This window comes from Denticeps clupeoides, chromosome 2 (genome assembly GCF_900700375.1).
Source record: "Denticeps clupeoides chromosome 2, fDenClu1.1, whole genome shotgun sequence".
Lineage (NCBI taxonomy): Eukaryota > Metazoa > Chordata > Actinopteri > Clupeiformes > Denticipitidae > Denticeps > Denticeps clupeoides.
In genome coordinates this window covers 1,434,754-1,455,698 of record NC_041708.1, presented here as the reverse complement: position 1 = coordinate 1,455,698, position 20,945 = coordinate 1,434,754, and the positions used below count along the sequence as shown (strand labels likewise).

At 45.2% G+C, this 20,945-nt stretch overlaps 1 protein-coding gene across 4 annotated transcripts; it reads left to right on the top strand.

Annotated features, from left to right (window-relative positions):
• The first annotated feature begins 992 nt into the window (after positions 1-992).
• Positions 993-20,517, top strand: LOC114781020 (ATP-citrate synthase). 4 transcript variants are annotated; one of them, XM_028967796.1, is made up of 30 exons: positions 993-1,167; positions 2,876-3,042; positions 3,127-3,249; positions 5,593-5,655; positions 5,777-5,967; positions 6,850-6,929; positions 7,280-7,410; positions 7,784-7,902; positions 7,986-8,122; positions 8,518-8,579; positions 8,667-8,784; positions 9,013-9,167; positions 9,789-9,882; positions 10,560-10,610; positions 11,381-11,410; positions 13,143-13,284; positions 13,390-13,558; positions 13,672-13,776; positions 14,476-14,672; positions 15,498-15,579; positions 15,722-15,832; positions 15,907-16,034; positions 16,110-16,203; positions 16,298-16,452; positions 16,610-16,760; positions 17,896-18,039; positions 18,276-18,389; positions 18,473-18,555; positions 18,669-18,745; positions 19,280-20,516. In XM_028967796.1, the coding sequence occupies exons 2-30, from the start codon at positions 2,884-2,886 to the stop codon at positions 19,372-19,374; spliced, it is 3,360 nt and encodes a 1,119-aa protein (XP_028823629.1). In that variant the 5' UTR covers positions 993-1,167; positions 2,876-2,883; the 3' UTR covers positions 19,375-20,516. The 4 variants fall into 4 exon arrangements, with proteins under 4 accessions (XP_028823629.1, XP_028823630.1, XP_028823632.1 ...); XM_028967797.1 differs by lacking the exon at positions 10,560-10,610; XM_028967800.1 differs by lacking the exon at positions 993-1,167 and having other exon boundaries at positions 2,881-3,042; positions 19,280-20,517.
• The last annotated feature ends 428 nt before the right edge of the window (positions 20,518-20,945 follow it).

The window sequence follows — 20,945 nt, the reverse complement described above, 5'->3', positions numbered from 1 at the left end:
CTAGTGGGGTAACACACTCGCCTATGAACCAGAAGACCCAGGTTCAAACCCCTCTTACTACCATCGTGTCCCTGAGCAGGACACTTAACCCTGAGTGTCTCCAGGGGGGGGACTGTAACTACTGACTAAGTCGCTCTGGATAAGGGCGTCTGGTAAATGCTGGAAATGTACATGACTCGATCCCAGCGTGCAAGCAACGTGCAGTCCGACTCAGGAATGTTTGGCCACTACACGTCTGGTCAATGTTATTAGTTCAATTCCGGGCCTCACATGTACAGAGGAAATTACAAAATAAAGTTAAATAAAGCAAAGTGACACACAGCACACGGTGCACACGATGAAATGTGTCCTCTGCATTTAACCCATCACCCTTGGTGAGCAGTGGGCACCATGACAGGCCGGTACCATGGCGGGTCGGGATTCGAACCGGACACCTTCCGGGGCCGCTTCCTTAATCGCTAGGCCACCACTTTTGCATGTGTAGCTGTGTCATATTTTGAACGCGACCACGGAATGTTGTCCCGTTATGATGGCGTGCCACCACGTCACAGGCGCGGTTTATGTTTTTGCGACGTCGTAGGTTATGCGACAGGGGCCGCTGTTTAATGCCTGAAACATCTTCGCACAAAGTACCTTCGTATTTATGAGGCTCTATCTCTGTCACGCATTCCATCTTTTGGGGAAAACCTCGTTTTTATGGAGAATTACTGCGGATTTTATTCTTAAATGTGCTTGCTGTTTATTGCACTTCTGGTTAGACCTAAAATGCATTTCGTTGCCCTGTACTTGTACATGTGTAATGACAATAAAGTTTAATCTAATCTAATATTTTGTAATAAGATGACAAGTCTGTAGTCCAAGAGAGATCTAGTGGAATTTCCGCGACTGGAAGTGCGCGGCGCTCCGGGCGCCTTTTATTGCGGCCGGCGTGGGCGTGGCCTCCGCGGGGGCAGGATCACGTGGCGCGGCCGCGGCCAATGGGGCGGCGGGAATGTCAGGTAATGGTGTCGCCCGATGATGAGGAGAGCGGCGCTGGACGAGACAGATTCGGGCGGACCAGCTGGCCTTCGCGGAGGGGGACGTACGCATCTCTCGCTCTTTATTAGCCCGCCGGCCGGTCGCAGGGGCCACTTCTGTCCGGGTCCGAGTCGCTCTCGTCCGCTCACGGTAAGGCTCCAGCGCGGCGTCGGGGCGTAGAAGGGCGGCCATGTGATTGGGGCTTCGCCTGACGCAATACCGTCCAGTCAAACATGACAAGCCGACGGCCAGTCGTCTCTGTCGCTAATTTGCTCCCCGTCGTCGCGAAAACCGGTGTCATGTGTCCTGAGATAATAACGCGGACTGTTATGTACGTCGAAAACGAACGCGTTACGAATACCGATAACCCCCGGCGTGTTATCGCGATAATTGGGTCGTGATATCGCGATAACCGACAGGCTACGGGTCTTTGCGCAATGAAATGAAGATTGCGGGGAAATGAGAGCCGCTTGAACCAGCGGTCAGATGCAGTGTGGATTGGGTTGCAGGTTAAACGCGCTCTGGTCTAATTAGTCTTGCAAATTAAGCTGCTAATCTCGGGGGGTTAAGACTGTGCGCTGCGAAGTTGATCTTCAGGACCGATAGGCACTTTTAGGTTCAGGACGGGACGGACAGGCCCGGCTGGTTTGGCCTGTAAACTCGATCGGATTTTTCTTTTTATTAAAGTCAACAGCAGAGGTGTTGGGTGCACCGGAAATTTGCCGAGTGTCAGGTTCTGCTCTGCAGGCGTGCCAGCATCCTGCCACTCCGTCCTGCCCGGTGAGGTGGCGCGCGGGGGGAAGTCGCCTGGTGCGACTGCGTAGGACACTACGCGGCCAACGACACATCATTTAGGAGATCGAGGAGAAGAGGCGAGAAGAACTGGTTTGCGCTTCTGGCATGGCCTTTGGAATGTGCCAAAATAGGGCCCTCGAAATGGTGTTGAGTCTGAATTTCGGCAGTTCAAGGTCCGGAGAGGCTGCCTTGTTGAAAATGTGCAGTCGGTGAGGCCCTCATTCATGAGATGGTGAAATCAGCGTTTTGGCGGACGTCTGTCCTGCCCTTCAAATTGCGTTCGCATGGGGGAACTTGCATCTCCGGTCTTTTCCACCGTTTAGGTGGAAAACCGCGTTTACCAGATGCCCGTATCCAGAGCGACTTACAACGTGCTTCCATGTCACCATGGATGAAGTGGTCAGTTCTGGTTCACCAGGACCCCCAACTATGAATACAACCTTTTTATTCACTCTGTTCTAGTTTCTATTCAGAAGTCAGACAAGAAGAAGGTTACAAGTTCATCTAAATCTTCTCTAAAGAGGAAGGTCTTGAGCTGCCGTGTGAAGGTGCTCAGTGACTGAGCTGGAAGTTCATTCCACCACCGAGGGGCCAAGACGGAGAAGAGTCTAGATGAGCGTCTTCCTTTTACCTTCAGAGATGGAGGGACCAGGCGAGCAGTACTGGAGGCTCGGAGTATACGGGGTGCAGTGCGAGGTGTAATAAGGGCTGTGAGGTAGGATGGTGCTACTCCATGTTTGGCTTTGTAGGCCAGCATCAGTATATTGAACCTGATGGTGCAGCTACTGGGAGCCAGTGGAGGGAACGTAGAAGAGGGGCGGTGTGGAGACCTTGGGAAGGTTGAAGATTAGTCGTGCTGCTGCATTTTGTATTAGTTGTAGAGGTCTGATGGTACGTAGTGGCATTGGTGTTCTTGGGATGCTTGTACCCAGCATGCTCTCTGTCGGCGACTGACTTCCCTTCTCGTTAATGATCTCGTTCTAAAGATGTCATGATGGTCGAGGGAGGATTTTTTTTTCAGCAAACGCAATGCTAACGTCCTCAGCTCTCTTCCCGTCACCAGGCGCCAGCATGTCCGCAAAAGCCATCTCCGAGCAGACGGGCAAGGAGTTCCTGTTCAAGTACATCTGCACGTCCGCGGCCGTCCAGAACCGCTTCCGCTATGCCAACGTGACCGCCGAGACCGACTGGGACAGGCTGACCCAGGACCACCCATGGCTCCTGAGCGAGGTGAGGGGGGGTCAAACCCAGGAGGGGGGGGGTTGGGGGGCCGAGGGGTCAGGCTGGTGACGTCTTTCGACCTCGTGTTCGCAGAGACTGGTCGTGAAGCCGGACCAGTTGATCAAGCGCCGGGGGAAGCTCGGCCTGGTGGGCGTGAACCTGGACCTGCCGCAGGTCCGGCAGTGGCTGCGGGCCCGCACGATGAAGGAGGTCACGGTGAGTGTTTGCGAATCGGTTAAAGCTTTACTTTCAGATCTTTCTTCCATCCCGACATTCACTTTTCTAATTTGATCCCGTAAGGTCACCGTGAACAGCCTTTATACGGATAGTCATCACCCCAGGCTAATGAGAGGGCTGCAGGATTAACTGCGAGGTTTTGAGCGTTGCCAGATATTAGATGAAACCCACACGTGCCAGATCCGATGGTGGCTGGAGGCGGGGTTACATTTACGTCCAAACTCTGTAGAAGTCGATCAGGACACATAACTAGTAATCCGTCATCGGTAGCCTGTTTGGTTTGTTGCCTGACACGTTTTTAAAAAAATGAATTTATTTTGATCGACAACTAATCTATAGCATCTCTGTCGCAGTGGGTTATCGCTTGTAGTCCCGTAGAGACGAGCACAAAGCTAACGTTGTCATATTTTCTGTGCGCAGGTGTTGATTTTTATCATCTGTTCGTGGCCTGAACGAAAATAGCAGTTCTGTGGTTTGTTCGAAGATATCGTGCGTCTGTATACCAGCACTGGTACAGATGTTGATGGTTACTGCTAATGCCCTGTTACTCTAAAGCCGAATGGAAAATTTATTTTATTTATATATTTATTTTTATAGCAGCTCATACTGAACTATTTCTTCTATATAAGTGGTGTGTATTATGAGAGACTGTTTATCTCCTCGAAGCCATGCTGCTTTGGTGAATTCATGACCAGGCGCTTCCCTGTATGTGAAAAGAATCTCACCATCTGGGTTATCAGTAAACGGGTAGATTACTATAGTAACTTTTTTTTTTAATCGATGGTGCTTCATTAACCAGCTTCAGTGCCGCCAGATCGTCCGATTTGTTTGAGCAGGCGTGGATTTTAAACGGGTCTCTCGCAGCTGAACTTTGAGTCCCATGTTGTCCGTTGATGGATTACTGTTAAACCGAGGGCGCGGAATAGATCGCCGGGTCGTGTGCTATCTTGCTTCTTCGCCATCCTGGTTCACTCGTTTCCTTGTGGTTTGTTTGTACTTGGTGTGTGCAGAAGTTTTTTTTTTTTTTTTTTTTTTTTTTTTTTTCCTCCTCCTCTCATGCTTATGCACCTCTACCAAAACCTGGAACATCCCATAACATCTCGTTCAACTTTTCTTGTAGAAATAGCTATATATTTTCTTCCTGACCTTTTTTTTCTACATTTATTGGAATTTAATAAAAACCAATAAAAGTGAACTGCAACTCATTATGGTGAGATCACTCGGCATTTGTTCTAGTGCCGTGAAGGTTGCTCCACCCCTCAGGAAATAGATTATGTATGGAGACCCAGAGATGACTGACTGGCCGGATGGCTTAGCGCCATTTAGCTGTCTGTCCGGGAGGGTATTTTTAGCCGTCAAATCCATGCTCTGCTATCTTGGAACGGCGCGAAACATCCGACACCACAATGAAATGCATCTGAACATGCGATCCTCGTCCCTGCTGCCCCGCCCCTCACGTCTGGTTGGCCTGCCGGTTAATGAACATCAGCATGACGTGGGAGGTTCATGTAGAATCAACAAAAGAGCATCACATGTCCATTGTCCTGTTGCATCAGCAAGTGACCAGAAAATAAGCGATTCGTAGCCATTAATAATAATTACTAACAATGTTAACATGGCATTCTTCATTTATGCATGTATGTCTTCATAAATTGAATTTGAATTTCTAGAGTAATATTACATATGGATAATGTTCATTAATAGTCAGTAAAAAAAAATGTTTGAACTGAATTATGAATTAAATTCAATGGAAGTGTATATTGGCAAGGATCTCGCAATATGACTTCACGATACGTGTCACGACATGATTATATCATGATATTTTGTGATATTCTGCAGTTCACCGAAAATGTAAAAATAGAGCTGATATACAAGATGCTGTGTTTGGTCTGTGGGGATCAATTACATAAATTTTAGCTGAATTATTACACAGTGGACACCAAAACATTAAGATAAGATGCATAAGGTTAAAAAAAAAAAAGCTATTTAAGGGCCAGGCAGTAATTCAACGTGGAGGTTGTAATCGCACTATAGCGCTCATCTCTGCTGACCTCGCTAAAGAAAACTGTCCACAGCACCACCCGGTGGAGAACATTTGTGTTCAAAAATAGCGATGTTTGATATATCCGTATCACTATTATATCAATGCAAAAAAATATTGCCGTATCGATATTTAACACCCCTAGTAAATCACTGAAGACTCAATTCTCCGGTTTGGTGTGGAAAGTCTTTTCACAAAAGCAGCTAATGGAAGAATTGAAATAAATCCTCGTATGTCACCAGACTGTGCTTGTTTTATGTATTTAATTTTTTCTGCTGCAGGTGGGAAAGGCCAAAGGCATACTGAAGAATTTCCTCATCGAACCCTTTGTAGAACATAAGCAGGTAATTGCGAGTGAGGTTGTGTGCTTGTTCTTAAAAGTTTATTTCTGTAATGTTTGTTTGTTTGTTCGTTCGTTCGTTCCCCACTGCGTTCATTTCACACATTTTTTTTTCCCTGTGTCAGGAGGAGGAGTTCTATGTGTGTATCTACGCCATGCGCGAGGGAGACTACGTGCTCTTCCACCACGAAGGCGGCGTGGACATCGGTGACGTGGACGCCAAAGCCCAGAAGCTACTGGTCGGCGTGGACGAGAAACTGACGGAAGAGGCGGTGACCGAGCAACTGCTGCAGCATGTGGCCGGTGACAAAAAGAAGTGAGTCAAGCGAATGATGACGTGGAACGTTGATGTAGAGCTGGATATGTGAACCGGTTCTTCTGGAAATGTGAGAACGAGCGGGGTGTGTGTGTGTGTGTGTGATTTACAAGCCTTTTAGTGGCTCTAGCACTGTACAATATAAACTCTCAGTATTGTGAGTTATGTGATTGCAGCTATTTACTTAATTATTAGCAATATTTTCCCCTATTTTTCCTACTCTGTGAATGCAAGTGTCCTGTAGCATCAAAATGAATCATATCTGAGATGCTGAGATGAGTCGGGAACACCATAGACATGTGTCTTCAAATTCAAATAGTCTGTATAAATGTACAGTAATGGAACAATACATAAGACTATTTAAAAAAAAATGCTAACCGTGGCCGGTCCATTGAACCCGTTCGTTGTGTTTGTGCTGAAAAAAACATTAAACAGAGAAGTAAAATTACAACATTACAAAGTAATAGTTATTTTATTGGTTTTAGTTTATAAAAAAAATGTGCACATTGTCAGATAGAGATGAAGTATGATCATGCATGCACTTAAAATGATCAGTTGTGTAATTGTGTCATTTTTTTTCTCTCTCTCCTTCGCCGTTCTCACTACTTTCTATGCCCGTTGTCGTTTCTCCATTTTTTTGGTTTGTGAACAATGATGCTTGGCGGTCAGGCTGCATTGTTTTGTCTTGGATCAGTTATCAAGGTCAAAAAGTAATGAGGGCGGCTGTGAAGGCTGCCGGTGATTTGTTCTAGATACTTGGCCCGATTGCCAGCGGACGTTACAGACAGTCATGTTGTTGAGTTATACCATTGTCTTGTCTTGTGCCATTTTATACATGAATGGACTTATTGTTACCACATTGTGTGCGTCTGTGTGTTGCAGGGTCTTGGCCAGTTTCATAGTTGGGCTCTTCAACCTGTATGAGGACCTTTACTTCACGTACTTGGAGATTAATCCGCTGGGTACGGTTCACTCTGTCTCTCTCTCTCTCTCTCTCCCCGGCGCTTTCCTCCACGCTGTCATGAAGGAGCAGTCCGCTCTGCTCTTATGGTGTCCTTCTGGACGAGCCTTTTGTCAATATTGGTCCTGCCATATAATAAATATTATTCATGGCGAAAGCAAGTTGATCAGTTAAAAAAAGTAATGTTTTTTTTTTTTCCACTCCTTTTTAACCTTATTTATGAAATGACTTAAGATGCAGACCTGCAAATATGCATTACAGTTTACACATTTCAACTATTTACACTGGCCAGGTCTGAAACGCAGGGTGTTATGGGTAATCTGCTAACTGTTGCTCCCTTGTCATGTTCAGTTGTGACCCAGAGTGGCGTTTATGTGCTTGACATGGCAGCCAAAATCGACGCCACGGCCGACTTCATTTGCAAACCCAAATGGGGAGATGTGGAGTTCCCCCCTCCTTTTGGGAGAGAGGCCTACCCAGAGGTACTGCACGGCATTCTGGGAGTTGTATTACTGAGCCTGACCCTAGACCTGCATGTGTCAAACTCTGCCACATCCCACGAGATCACTTCATATGGATCTAATATCACACTCCGGCGACGTGACACACAAACTACAGATCCCATAATGCAGTGCGACCTTTACTGACCATATGAGCGCCCTACACACTACGAGTTTGTATGCTGTTTCACATCCCAACTGCTCCTGTACAGATTCAGCTGCAGTGTAAATTTAGCAACCAGCAGACTTTGGCAACTGAAGCACTGCATTATGGAAACTGTAGTTTGTATATTATAAGCGCTTCATAAAAAAGGACCATAATAATAGTCTTTTGCACGTTTTTCCTTTTCGCCAGGAGGCCTACATCGCAGACCTGGATGCCAAGAGCGGTGCCAGTCTGAAACTGACCATCCTCAACCCAAAAGGCAGAATATGGACCATGGTGGCTGGAGGCGGAGCATCTGTGGTCTACAGGTGAAGCTTCCTTTCCTCTCCCCCTTTTTTTTTTCCCCTGTAGCATTAAAAGCATTTGTAATTTGTCGTTTACTGGTTTGCAGTGACACCATCTGTGATCTGGGTGGGGTGAACGAGTTGGCGAATTACGGGGAATACTCGGGCGCTCCGAGCGAGCAGCAGACCTACGACTACGCCAAGACCATCCTGTCCCTCATGACCAGAGAAAAACACCTGGATGGTGAGTGCAATGCATTTTTTTTCTGCTTCAACCTGAGGGAGGGTGTTGTTCCGATATTTTCATTAACGTGCAATGTAGTAGATGACTAGATCAGAACTATTAGTGTATAAATCCTAACGTTATTGGTAGACGACATGTACTTTGCTTTCGAGGTTCGCTTCTCTGCCCCATCAAAGCAGACAGCTTGCCCCCCCCCTTTCACAATACACAGTCAACATTCTACTTCTGCCACGTCGCTCTCTGCATCACTGCCTGCTTTGCTGTGCAATTCAGGCAGTTTGGAGGAAATGTCGAGGCATCGAGATACCACAATGTTTTAGGCTGTATTGCCCAGCCCTACTTCAGCCTCATATTTTGGTGTATAAATAAAAATTGCTAAAACATTTTTTTTCCAGGCAAGGTCTTGATCATTGGAGGAAGCATAGCTAACTTCACCAACGTTGCAGCTACATTTAAGGTAAGTTCTTATTTCCATGCCATGATGTTACTCACCTATACACACACCCGAAACAGTGATGTTTTAAATTGTAATATCTGTGCTCAGGGCATCGTCAGGGCCATCAAAGACTACCAGGAGCCCCTGAAGGAACATGAAGTCACCATCTTTGTGAGGCGTGGTGGTCCTAATTACCAAGAGGGTCTCCGAGTTATGGGGGAAGTAGGTGAGGAGTCTCCCGACACGTGTATCTTGTTCCTGAGTTGGATTCTCATATCGATGGTTTAGCGAATCATTGCTTTAACGTGGTTTTGGTGGAAAAGTGCCACTGTTTAGGAAATCTTTTGAATTCTCTCGGCTGGTTTTAGGGTGTTCCCACACCCCAATGTCCTTTTTACAAATGTCACGAGGGAATGTTCACATGTCTGTGTGTTGCCACTATTTTTCCATACAGGAAAGACCACTGGGATCCCTATACACGTGTTTGGCACCGAGACTCATATGACCGCCATTGTTGGCATGGCGTTGGGCCACCGGCCGATCCCCAATGTGCCTCCAGTCGCTGCCCACACGGCAAACTTCCTGCTGAACTCAAGCAGCAGCGCCGCTGTAAGCCAACAGTCGTTCTTAGTCACCAAATGTTTTTTTTTTTTTTTTTTTTTTTTTTTTTTTTCATACTTAATTCATACTTAAGTAAGTTTAATTACTCTTAAGAGATTTCAGCGTCAAGATAATCCAAGGGTGTATCAATTCAAGTGCTGGGTATTTTCCAGAGTGTCAAGTAATTCATTGCACATATTTGTTTCATTGACATGTCGCTTTTTAAATCTCATCATGTGAAATAGTTAATGCTCTTTTGAATTTTTTGTTGTAATGCGACCTTCCAGAATTATAAGGATTTGCTCGTAAGTTAAATTGCATATAGGTAGCAGTCTTTTTAAAAAATGAATCCAATTTTTTTTTTTTTTTTTTGCTAACAGGCTAGTGTTTGCATGTTAACGTTAACAAACTCTGCTGTTTGAACTAAAACTCACAATGTTTCTACGTGGCTATTGAAAAGTATGTTTATTGTTTCCAAAATTATTCTTACAGTTAGCGTCCTCTTAGAATAGGCTAGCAGGGCTAACTGCTTCAGTGTCTTTAGCATTAGCATATTAGCATTTTTTATTTTTTTTTTTTATTATTATTTTTAAATTTCCCCTCTTCTTTTCCCCTCCGTCCTCTTACCAGACCCCAGCAACGAGCCGGACCGCTTCCTTTTCCGAGTCCAACGTGGGAAATGACATCACCCCGTCTAAAAAACTGAAACCAGGCGTCCCACCAGGTGACTAAACGTGCTGCTTTACCACTCTAAACCAGAGGCTAAGCTTTAGCCGGATTTGTTTCCTCAGCCACTAAATTGCTCTTTAAGATGGATTTTCCTTTCTAAACGTTAAGCACACCAGTCCTTCCCTGTTTTCCCCCCTGTCCTCATTTTCATTTGCACCTGTTTGGACTGGAGATGTGCAAAACAAATCAGTTTACAGTTTGTCTCTGTGATTCACACATTGGTTCCGTAATAATAATAATCATGCCCTTGTGTTCAGACCGTTGTCTACAGATTAAGACCGGATTTTATAAATCTGCTTCCAATTGTTGACCTGTCCTTGGTCCATGGGCATAAGTGCAGCCACGTCATGAGATCCTGCTTCCCGGTTCGCAACATTCTAAATAATAATTTACTCGTCTCTAATGTCATACAGCGATGGCTTATCGCTTTTATAGCTTCAGTGCTTACCTGGGAAATTCACTTGAATGAGGAAGTATTGGCTAAACGTGGTTAGAACCGGGACAGGATGAATATGAGCGATTTCTCACTAGTAAATACAATTTTGTGTTTGAATTGCACGTCACTAGTTTAGAGCCCTTACAATTTGTCTCCCACGTTTCCATAAATTTTTCGTTGTGCTTCTCTCCTCCATCCGTCGGTGTAAATGTGTTCCCATGTCCGCCCCTTGTAAGCTCTTTGCCCTGCTTGGTCTGTGAAGAGAATACACAATTCTCAGCTGAAAGGTAAGAGTTACGAGGGCAGCGACCCTGTCCCGTCCCCAACAGGGGGCCTGTTTGCATTGACATTGCAGTGCTTGGGTGTGTGTCGGTGCATGCTGGAGGGTAAATGAGAATAATTTTCATTAAAATTAATGTGTTGGTCAGTTCAACACTTTCCACACAACTTCATGCTGTTTTAATACGAGTTCCTTTTATTAACCATATTCAGTGAGCAAAATGTCTTAATCCATATCCTTATTTTATTTCACACATGCTATAATTTAGGGGCTAAATGTATGGCAATCATGCACCCAGCATGCCATTTTTGGAGTTCTTCGTCTGACATGAGCATTTGCTAAGCAATAAGCCCCTCCATGGGGATCTGTAGAAGTTCGAGGGAATGTGAGACAGGGTCCACACCCAATCTGTCCACAAATAGCAATTTGAAATTAAGTGCATTTGTGGAAATGCGGAACAGTTTTAGGATTATAAATCATGTTTTGTGTGCGGTTTGCACCAGAGATCTAAACGAGTCCAGGTGCATCACAAAATGCACAGCTGTATATTGCATTTTGTGTGTGTTGACTGCTTGCACCGCTGTTAACACACATGCACACACTTCACACCTTTTACCTCTGTGTGTCGTGTTCAGGATCTGAGTGTGTGTGTGTGTGTGTGTGTGTGTTTTTTTTTTTCTCCTCCTCTCCACAATGTTTATTACATTCATAATTTTTCTTTTTATGTTCTTCTTCACTGTGTTGGTCACTGTTCTGTTGTCGCTTGGTGCGTCTCAGAGCTGCAGGCTCCACCAGGCGGGACTGGAGGTAGGGGAGAGTGTGGATGTGCGGTGTTTTATTACTGACCCCCACCCCCTATAATTCATATCTAATTCTCCCATCTTTCTTGTCCTCCTCTCTACTCCTGCTGACCCGCTCTCTCTAACTGTGTGCTTTCAGGCTGCTGCCAGTGTCGTATTGACTGGCGGGCATTACTGAGCACGGCGCTTTAATGCCCAGTAATGTCCTGGTGCAGCACCTAAGCCCTCTGTCAAATAGTATTAATAAAGTGTTCCAAGTTATTTTATGAATGAGTAGGTACACTCGGGTCTTGAAAACTTAACTTAAAATCTTACTTTTTTTTTTTTTTTGGAAATTAAATCCATGAAATGTTGACAAGTCTTAAATTTAATTCATTAAGGTTCATAGCCATACATTCTAAGACCGAAACAAATTCACATGTGGAATGCCGAACTTGCAGTTTTATGGGATGTCGTGGTTTGGGGTGTGAGAACAAAACTAAAAAATAAAATTTCTTATGCATTTTAGCATAAGAATGGAAGTGCAGGGATGCACATGATTTTGATTAACCGTGTCCGAGCTCGACATGGAAAACTGTGGCCAGTTGGTGGCACTATACAAAATTGCCTATATTTTTACATAGGTTTTACCTGTGAGTCACCCCAAATATGCCTGTGAAATTTGAGGGTTTTTGATTAATGTTTACTGAAATAAATAATATCTTTTACACCCATTTGTCAGAATAAGTTTGTTGCAAAAATTGCATCGTGAATCAATACTCTTACTTCCCGTTTAATGGATTTAATGCATGTGATGGGAAGAAATGTTCCTCCTGAGGAGATGCATGTTAATTAAATTTGGTGCTGATGAGTAAAAGTATGTGAAACTGTTGGCCTATTAATATAGGGCATGCTTCAGAGGGCACCTTTGCGGCCCTTGCCGACGCCCTGGACCCATTTTTCTGGGGGCCCTATTGGCCCTAGTTCCGGATGAGTGTGCAAAATTTCAAAAGTTTTTGAGCAAGTTAAAGGCATCACACAGTTGTCTTGTTTGATTTTGATACTGTTAACACAGTGCAGAGCTGACTAACGTTTTGAAGACCGTAGACCTCAGAGCATAGTGTTCAATCAAGTTATTTTTTTTATGATTCGATTTAATCAATAGATTTTCTATTAGAAAAGGTGCAATGTTGGTCTTTTCATTTTTAATGCTTCACTGTGTGCTGCCCCCTTCTGGTGAACCTTATAACGAGCTGGTGGATTTAGGTGGCCATGTGGCAAAGTTGGGTCCTGGAGGTCCATGTACCAGGTGACTTTTTTTTTTTTTTTTTTTATCTACTTATTCTTTCCCATTCCAACCTATATTACTTTATTAGTTTAGTACAGAATTATAAATCAGTCCAGTTCGCCACTCGGCATGGTGCCAGTCTGCTGCCAGTGAGACTGTTTGTGACATGAAACATTGCGATATTAGCAAGATAAAAGGGGCTGTGGTTTAAGTTGCAGGACCCAACTTGGCCATTGGTTGTAAGATTAGTCTCTGTAGGCTTTTGTCCAATCCCAGTTAAGATCCTAGAGTTTGAACATCGTAGCACTTTGCAGCGAAAATCGCTACGGATGCTTGGCGGCCTTCGATACGAGTCGAGTTGAGCCTGCGCCATTGGTGCAGGCCGTTCTAGGAGCTGCTTGCTGCTGCGCAGTGTTGTTCTCGCCTGGTTTTGTACCTCACGGTCCCCCTGTCCATCTCTCTCTGGCCGCAGCTAAAGCCACCACCCTGTTCAGTCAGCACACCAAGTCTATAGTGTGGGGGATGCAGACGCGGGCGGTGCAAGGCATGCTGGACTTCGACTACATCTGCTCCCGGGTCGAGCCCTCGGTGGCGGCCATGGTCTACCCCTTCACGTACGTTTCTCCCCCCTTCCTGGAACCTTTTACACGTTCCTCCGTCTCGTCTTTCTTTAATTTGATTTTATGGAAAGCTTTTTGTTTTTTTATTACATGTGGCAGCGGGGACCATAAACAGAAGTTTTACTGGGGCCATAAAGAAATCCTGCTGCCCGTGTTCAAGAACATGGCCGACGCCATGAAGAAACACCCCGAGGTGGACGTCCTCATCAGCTTCGCTTCGCTCCGCTCTGCTTTTGACAGCACCATGGAAACCATGCAGTACCCACAGGTGACTGGTCTGCTCCATCGGAGAGACTCTGTATTTCATTTATAATAAATGAGTCCTTAAACAAAATTGTCAAATGTAATCTTTAACGTTTGTGTGTGTTCGTGTTCGTCCAGATTCACACTATCGCCATCATCGCTGAGGGCATCCCAGAAGCTCTGACCCGGAAGTTAATCAAGACTGCTGATGAGAAGGGAGTCACTATTATCGGCCCAGCCACAGTAAGTGCACGTTGCATCTGGATTAACTATTGAAACTAAGCGCATAATCGACGTGTCTCGATGCAGACGTGGACTGTTCTGCATGAATGCAGCACAAAACACAATCGATTACAACATAACGGCGATGCTTGTTGGTTTTCTGGCGGCGTCATGAAAATTCTCAGTATAAAGTTGTGGCGACCTGACATGAAGCACTGCCCCCACACACTGCTCCCCGGGCGCCTGTCATGGCTGCCCACTGTTCACTCAGGGTGACGGGTTAAATGCAGAGGACAAATTTCACTGTGTGCTGTGCTGCTGTGTATCACAAGTGACAATCACGTCACTTTTTAAACCTGAACATCAGCAGCCTTGTGCACGTACCGTGGGCAAGTTGAAATTTGTTGAGCTTTGACCACTGCGTGCCGTGATGTATTTTCGCACGACCAGTAGAACAGGAGCGGCCTAGTGTTCGGTCCGCCCCGCCCCTTCGAAACACGAACTCACGAAGCAGCAATGGAGGAAAAGCTGATCTTAACAGTCTCTGAGTGTCCAGAGATCTACAAGTAAATCAAAAATTGGTTGTTGAACGGTCCATTTTGGAGTGTAATTTGCCCAGTACTGTGTGTGTGTGTGTGTGTGTGTGTGTGTGTGTGTATGTATATATATATATATATATATATATTAATATTAAAATAATAATCAACCGCGTCCGTCCAGGTGGGCGGGATTAAGCCAGGCTGCTTTAAGATTGGAAACACCGGTGGGATGCTGGACAACATCCTGGCCTCCAAGCTGTACAGACCGGGCAGCGTGGCGTACGTGTCGCGCTCCGGTGGAATGTCCAACGAGCTCAACAACATCATCTCGCGCACCACCGACGGCGTGTACGAGGGCGTCGCCATCGGAGGAGACAGGTGACACCGCTGTCCCGTTACCTCTACACGCCTCGTATGAGGGACAGGAGTTTTTTTTTTTTTTTTTTTTTTTTCCCCTCTTTTTCTTGAATTTTATACGATTTAGAACAAAACTGAAGACGCAGGACTACGAAATAACACACGTGAGGTTATGTAATAAACAAAAATTCTCCAAATCGTGTCTTCTTTCCACCACCTTAAGTTGGACAACGGGGATGGTTTCCAACAGTCCTGAAGGTTTATACACTTTCTTATCATTCACTCATGTTAATGCGCATCTCAACACGCGGCTTTTCACAATAGTGAACAAAGCAGCCATGAATGTAGAAAACATACGTAACATACTTCCTTTTCTCCTGATACAACAAATTCTAAATACGTTTCCTGCGCTGGATTCTGCTAAATGGGTCCATCTTAGTCTCCATAACTGCCACAGAGTAGGGGCGTCCAGAATTATGACTGGTAATGTGTGCATTGAAGATGCTTCCATTTCAATTTAAATGGGGTTCCCAGAGGTGTTTAGCACTTGTTGGTCCAGCTCACCCCAAACCATCTGGACTGGGTTCAGGTCCGGTGACTGTGGAGGCCAGGTCTCCACTTTTTGTTAAGTACATAACTCCACATGTGTTCATTCATAATTTTGATGCCTTCAGTGAGAATCTACCAACGTAAACGGTCATGAAGATAAAGAAAACACATCGAATGAGAAGGTGTCCAAACGTTTGGCCTGTGCTGTATATTAAATTTATCACCCCAGATCATTTTGACAGGCTTCGTTTAGTTAGTCGCTGTCCGTATCACCGGGTCACTGTTTGTGCTCTGCAGGTACCCTGGCTCCACGTTCATGGACCATGTGCTGAGGTACCAGGACACCCTCGGAGTCAAGATGATTGTCGTTCTGGGGGAGGTGAGTTACTGCTTTTACGTTTTTAACGTTAGCTTACACTAGATTCCTAGTGACGATCACTTCACTTTCTTTCACTTTCAGTGGTGTTTTCTAGAATATTTAATATAATGTAAATACTATGTAAATGATCGTCCCGCCGCAGATTGGGGGCACAGAGGAGTACAAGATCTGCCAGGCGCTCTCAGATGGCCGAATCACCAAGCCCGTGGTGTGCTGGTGCATCGGCACCTGTGCCACCATGTTCTCCTCTGAGGTATCCCCGCTCAGGGCCTGGTTTTTAATCCACACCATCCTACATGGTTGAGACTTGTTCTCCTCTGTCCTCAGGTCCAGTTTGGCCATGCAGGAGCTTGTGCCAATCAGGCATCGGAAACTGCGGTCGCCAAGAACCAGGCGCTGATGGAGGCGGGTGTTTACGTGCCCAGGAGCTTTGATGAGCTGGGAGATGTCATAAGGTCTGTGAATTTGTACAAAGCATGTTTTTAGTTGGAATCGCATCGCTTATATAGCCATCTTTGTCTCTTGGACAGGTCTGTTTACGATGACCTGGTGGCCAAAGGTGAAATAGTTCCTGCACAGGAGGTACCGCCCCCCACCGTGCCTATGGACTATTCCTGGGCCAGAGTAGGTCCACCGTCCCTCCGTATCTAGTTGCTTTAACGTGGGGAGAGTAGGTGAGGGACGAATGGCGTTAATCCGTCTTCTCGTTCTCTGGCAGGAGCTGGGGCTGATTCGAAAGCCAGCCTCCTTCATGACAAGTATCTGCGATGAGAGGGGCCAGGAGCTGATCTACGCTGGCATGCCCATCACCGAGGTCTTTAAAGAGGAGATGGGCCTGGGAGGGGTGCTTGGGCTCCTCTGGTTCCAAAGGAGGCGAGTAGCAATGCAGAATAGTTTTGGTTGTAGAAGGTCCTCTGCAAGAGACATGGTTGTGCTCTTCCAAGCATGTTGCTGCTACATCACCTCACAAGAGACGTTGCGTGTTTAATCGTTGTGGAGAAGCTGAAGTCGTCCCCCTCTGTCTCCTCAGGCTGCCGCGCTACGCCTGCCAGTTCATCGAGATGTGTCTGATGGTGACGGCGGATCACGGCCCCGCGGTGTCGGGAGCCCACAACACCATCGTCTGCGCCCGTGCCGGCAAGGACCTCATCTCCAGCCTCACCTCCGGACTCCTCACCATCGTGAGAGCGCTCTACTCCTTCCTGCTCCCTTTTTCGACGCTTTTATATACATCCCTGGCCACTTTACTAGGCACACCTTGCTAGTTCTGGGCTGGACCCCCTTTTGCCCTCAGAACCGCCTTAATCCTTCGTGGCATAGACTCAACAAGGTACTGGAAATGTTCCTCAGAGATATTGGGCCATATTGACGCGATAGCAGATTGGTCTGCCGCACATCCATGATGCGTATATGCCGTTCCACCACATCCCGAAGGTGCTCTATTGGATTGAGATCTGGTGACCGTGGAGGCCATTTGAGTGCAGTGAACTCATAGTCACGTTCAAGAAACCAATCTGAGATGATTCGAGCTTTATAACATGGTGCATTATCCTGCTGGAAGTAGCCTTCAGTAGATGGGTTCACTGTGGTCATAAAGGGATGGACAACAATACTCCGGTAGACTGTGGCGTATTAGTACTAAAGGGCCCAAAGTGTGCCAAGAAATTGTTCCCCACGCCACCACCAGCATGAACGATTGATACAAAGCAGGATGGATCCATGCGTTCCATGTCGTTGATGCCAAATTCTGACTACCATCCGAACGTCACAGCAGAAATCGAGACTCGTCAGATCAGGCGACATTTTTCCAATATTCTGTTGTCCAATTTCGGTGAGCCTGTGCGAATTGTAGCCTCAGTTTCCTGTTCTTAGCAGACAGAGTTGCCACCATGTGATTGGCTGATCAGTAATTTGCATCATCGAGCAGTTGGACAGGTGTGCCTAATAAAGTGGCCGGTGAGTGTATATTTTCCAATGGCCCTCATGGCATATCTCACGACCCATTTTATCCGTGCGTTTGACTAATAAAGGACCTTGACTTGTTTCGCATTTAAATTTGATTTTCCCCTCCCCTTTCGAAAACGGTTTTGAAATGTCTGACCCCTGGTGGTGACTGTGGAGCCACGCTTTCCACTCCTCTGCGCTGAGATTTTATTTTACAGCGTTGTCTCCCCCCTCACTGCAGTTGACATTTACAAGGAAACGAATTTGTGCTTTTTGTGTTTTTTGAGAAACATTCGCAGTCGTTCACATTTAATGAAGGTTACCATGGTGAGCGCGTGACCTCAGGGTGAAACTAGTCTCCGTTCTGTGTAGGGTGACCGCTTCGGAGGGGCTCTGGACGCCGCGGCCAAGCAGTTCAGTAAGGCCTTCGACAGCGGCATGCTGCCCATGGAGTTCGTCAACAAGATGAAGAAGGACGGGAAACTCATCATGGGTATCGGGCACCGGGTCAAATCGGTCAGTCCACACAGACGCATTTCATAATTGTGCATTATGCTCTCATGCTTTAAAAAAAATAAAAAAAATAAATTATAAAATTATTTGGCAATAAATCAACCTTGGGTTTGTGAAATATAGTCCTGAACCTGATCAAATTTATAATAACCCATTTTCGGTGCAAATTTATTGGCGGATTTCGCAATGTGGCCGGATGACGTTGGAATATGTTGTGCGTGACTTTGAGTCCCTTTTAGATCAACAACCCTGACATGAGGGTGCAGATCCTGAAGGATTTTGTGAAGCAGCATTTTCCCGCCACCCAGCTGCTGGACTACGCTCTGGATGTGGAGAAGATCACCACCTCCAAGGTATCGCTCGCTGCTAATGTTCGCCCCCCCCCTCCTCAATATTTCTCCGAACTCACTCACACATTTTACTTCCTGTCTGCAAGAAACCAAACCTCATCCTGAACGTGGACGGCTTCATTGGGGTGGCCTTTGTGGACCTGTTGAGGACATGTGGAGGCTTCACACGGTAAGAAGCTGTAGTCTGGAACGTATCAGGATTGCCGTCGCACAGCAAGTTTTGTTCAAATGTATGTGTTTCCATAAATTCCATAATTTTAAATACACCTCATCATGTTGCAGGGATGAAGCAGATGAGTTTGTGGAGATCGGAGCACTCAATGGAATCTTCGTTCTTGGACGCAGCATGGGCTTCATTGGTGAGTTCTAGCAGGGTTCTCTCTTGCTCTCTTATTCATTATTATGCACGTTTTCTACGATTTTACCAGATTCATTTCCCAGTGTTCAGTTCGTCCATTTTAAGATGCACAATCGTTATTAAACTTATTTTACTTTATATATATATATATATATCAACAATCACAACACTTCATAGAACTACAATACACTCCAGCACTTTCGTGTTCAATCACTCTGGATTCAATCCCCCCCCAGAATTTTGGCAGAATTTTTTTTTTTTTTTTTTTATACTCTTGCACAAATTTTGCACATTTTTTCACTTTATACTTTCACTTCACTTATTTGCATGCCTTCCCCTACCTGTTACACATGTTTTATGTTAAAGACATTAAAGTCTAATATTTGGTTATGTTTGCAATATTTGCATATTGGTTCATTGTATACTTGCAATATTTAAAGATAAAGCATTTCACTGCATATCATACCGTGTATGACTATATATGTCACAAATAAAATTTGAATATATATATTTGTTTATTCCCCTTCCTCATAAGGTCACTATTTGGACCAAAAGCGTCTGAAGCAGGGTCTTTATCGCCACCCGTGGGATGACATCTCCTACGTCCTTCCCGAGCACATGTCCATGTAAAACCCCCGACGAAGACGGACCCCGAAGTCGACCGCGCCCACCGTTTTGCAACTCCACTTCTGGACCCTGGTCTTCGAAAGAAAAGAAAAACAGACTCGGGTTGTCACACGCTGGTGGAAGAGCCACCACCATGATATTTTGTCACTTTAAAAAGAGATGAAAAATAAGGGGAAAGTCTTTTTATTATTAGGTTATTTTAATGGGGATTATTATGCGATTATCTTTAGTAAAAGAGACAGCCAGGACAAATGACACTAGCTCAGTTTTGACACGCCTTAACAGGAATTAGACCATTCGTTTTGGGAAGGTTAACAGAAAAAAATGCCTGTTTTTATTTCGCTCGGTTCACAACCGTTGCAGCTCAGATTTGGGGGGGGAACCCTTGAGCCCCTTGGTTAAAGCGCCGAGACCGGGGTACTCGTTCTAGATCATCTCACATAAGACCCCCTTTTTTTTTCCTACTTCGATACATTTTAACTTCAGTAATTAACAAAAAAAAAGGTTCTATCTGTAACTTCTCGCCCGCTCGTACTCGCACCGTGTTGCCCAGCTGCTGTTTGTAGATGGTCACGAGTGATCTGCGCTCGGGGGGGGGGACGACCCTCTCTAACAAATGCTAATAATAACGTGCCGTGCCAAGCCGTGTTCGACTGCGCTGCTGTTTACCGCGATCGTACGCACATAATATCCGGCTACAAAAGGGGCATTTTGAGTGTGGCATTCTTTATCCAGCAGATCCGATGTGCATGTAGCTCAATCGACGGTAACGATCTTGCAAAGCTGAAAGCAGGAAGTCAGTCTTCGGTCTTCGCTCTTGTGCGACCTGCAGAGGAGCTACAGCTGTAACGGAGGGTGGTGAGACGCTGAAAGCCTGGTGACACGCTCTGCTCTGTCTTAATGTAGTATTGCTTGGGACCATGATGCCGTTGTACTGTAGTCCACCATGGAGGCCGCTGTCTGTTTCGCAAGCATGACCTTTTTACTGCTACTGTCTGACTGTACTCTCATTTAAAATGATTATTTTTTTAATACTGTACGTGTTACTCATCAACTCTTTAATATGGGACGTTAGGATGAAATATTATTTGGTTTAACTTAATTTCTTTCTTTTTTCTTTTTTTTTTTTTCTTTCTCTGGATTTGTGCATCAACCAGCACTACTCTGTTTTATTTTTTAACGTTTTGACACAAAGCAAATATTTAAATGTGATATACACTTACTGTTGCGTGTGTTTTTTTTTTTTTTTTTTTTAAATGTATGCCAAAAATGTAATAATGTAGAATAATAAATGGAGAACTCTTGTGTTAAAAATCCACCTTTTCTTCCCGCCCTCGTACTTTCATGGTGTTTGTGGTTGTTGTTAAAATACAACCGTATTAATATGTTCTCTGGATTTAAACGTTCAGCAGCCTGATCTAGTGCTACTCGGCAGAGGAGCTAGTTTCTGGGTGTAAGTAGTGTACAGGTAGTTTGCATATTAGTGAGTTCTGATTGACTGTTTTATTGTGTGATAATTCATTACATTTACATCTACAAAAATTTTTAGGATCATTTTTTTTTATTTTTATTTC

Bases quoted from the DNA above. Each gene is read 5' to 3' on its own strand.
- LOC114781020 (XM_028967800.1), top strand. From the start codon at position 2,884: ATGTCCGCAAAAGCCATCTCCGAGCAGACGGGCAAGGAGTTCCTGTTC. The intron at 6,930-7,279 runs GTACGGTTCACT...TGTCATGTTCAG, and splicing joins CTTGGAGATTAATCCGCTGG to TTGTGACCCAGAGTGGCGTT. The intron at 18,746-19,279 runs GTGAGTTCTAGC...CTTCCTCATAAG, and splicing joins ACGCAGCATGGGCTTCATTG to GTCACTATTTGGACCAAAAG.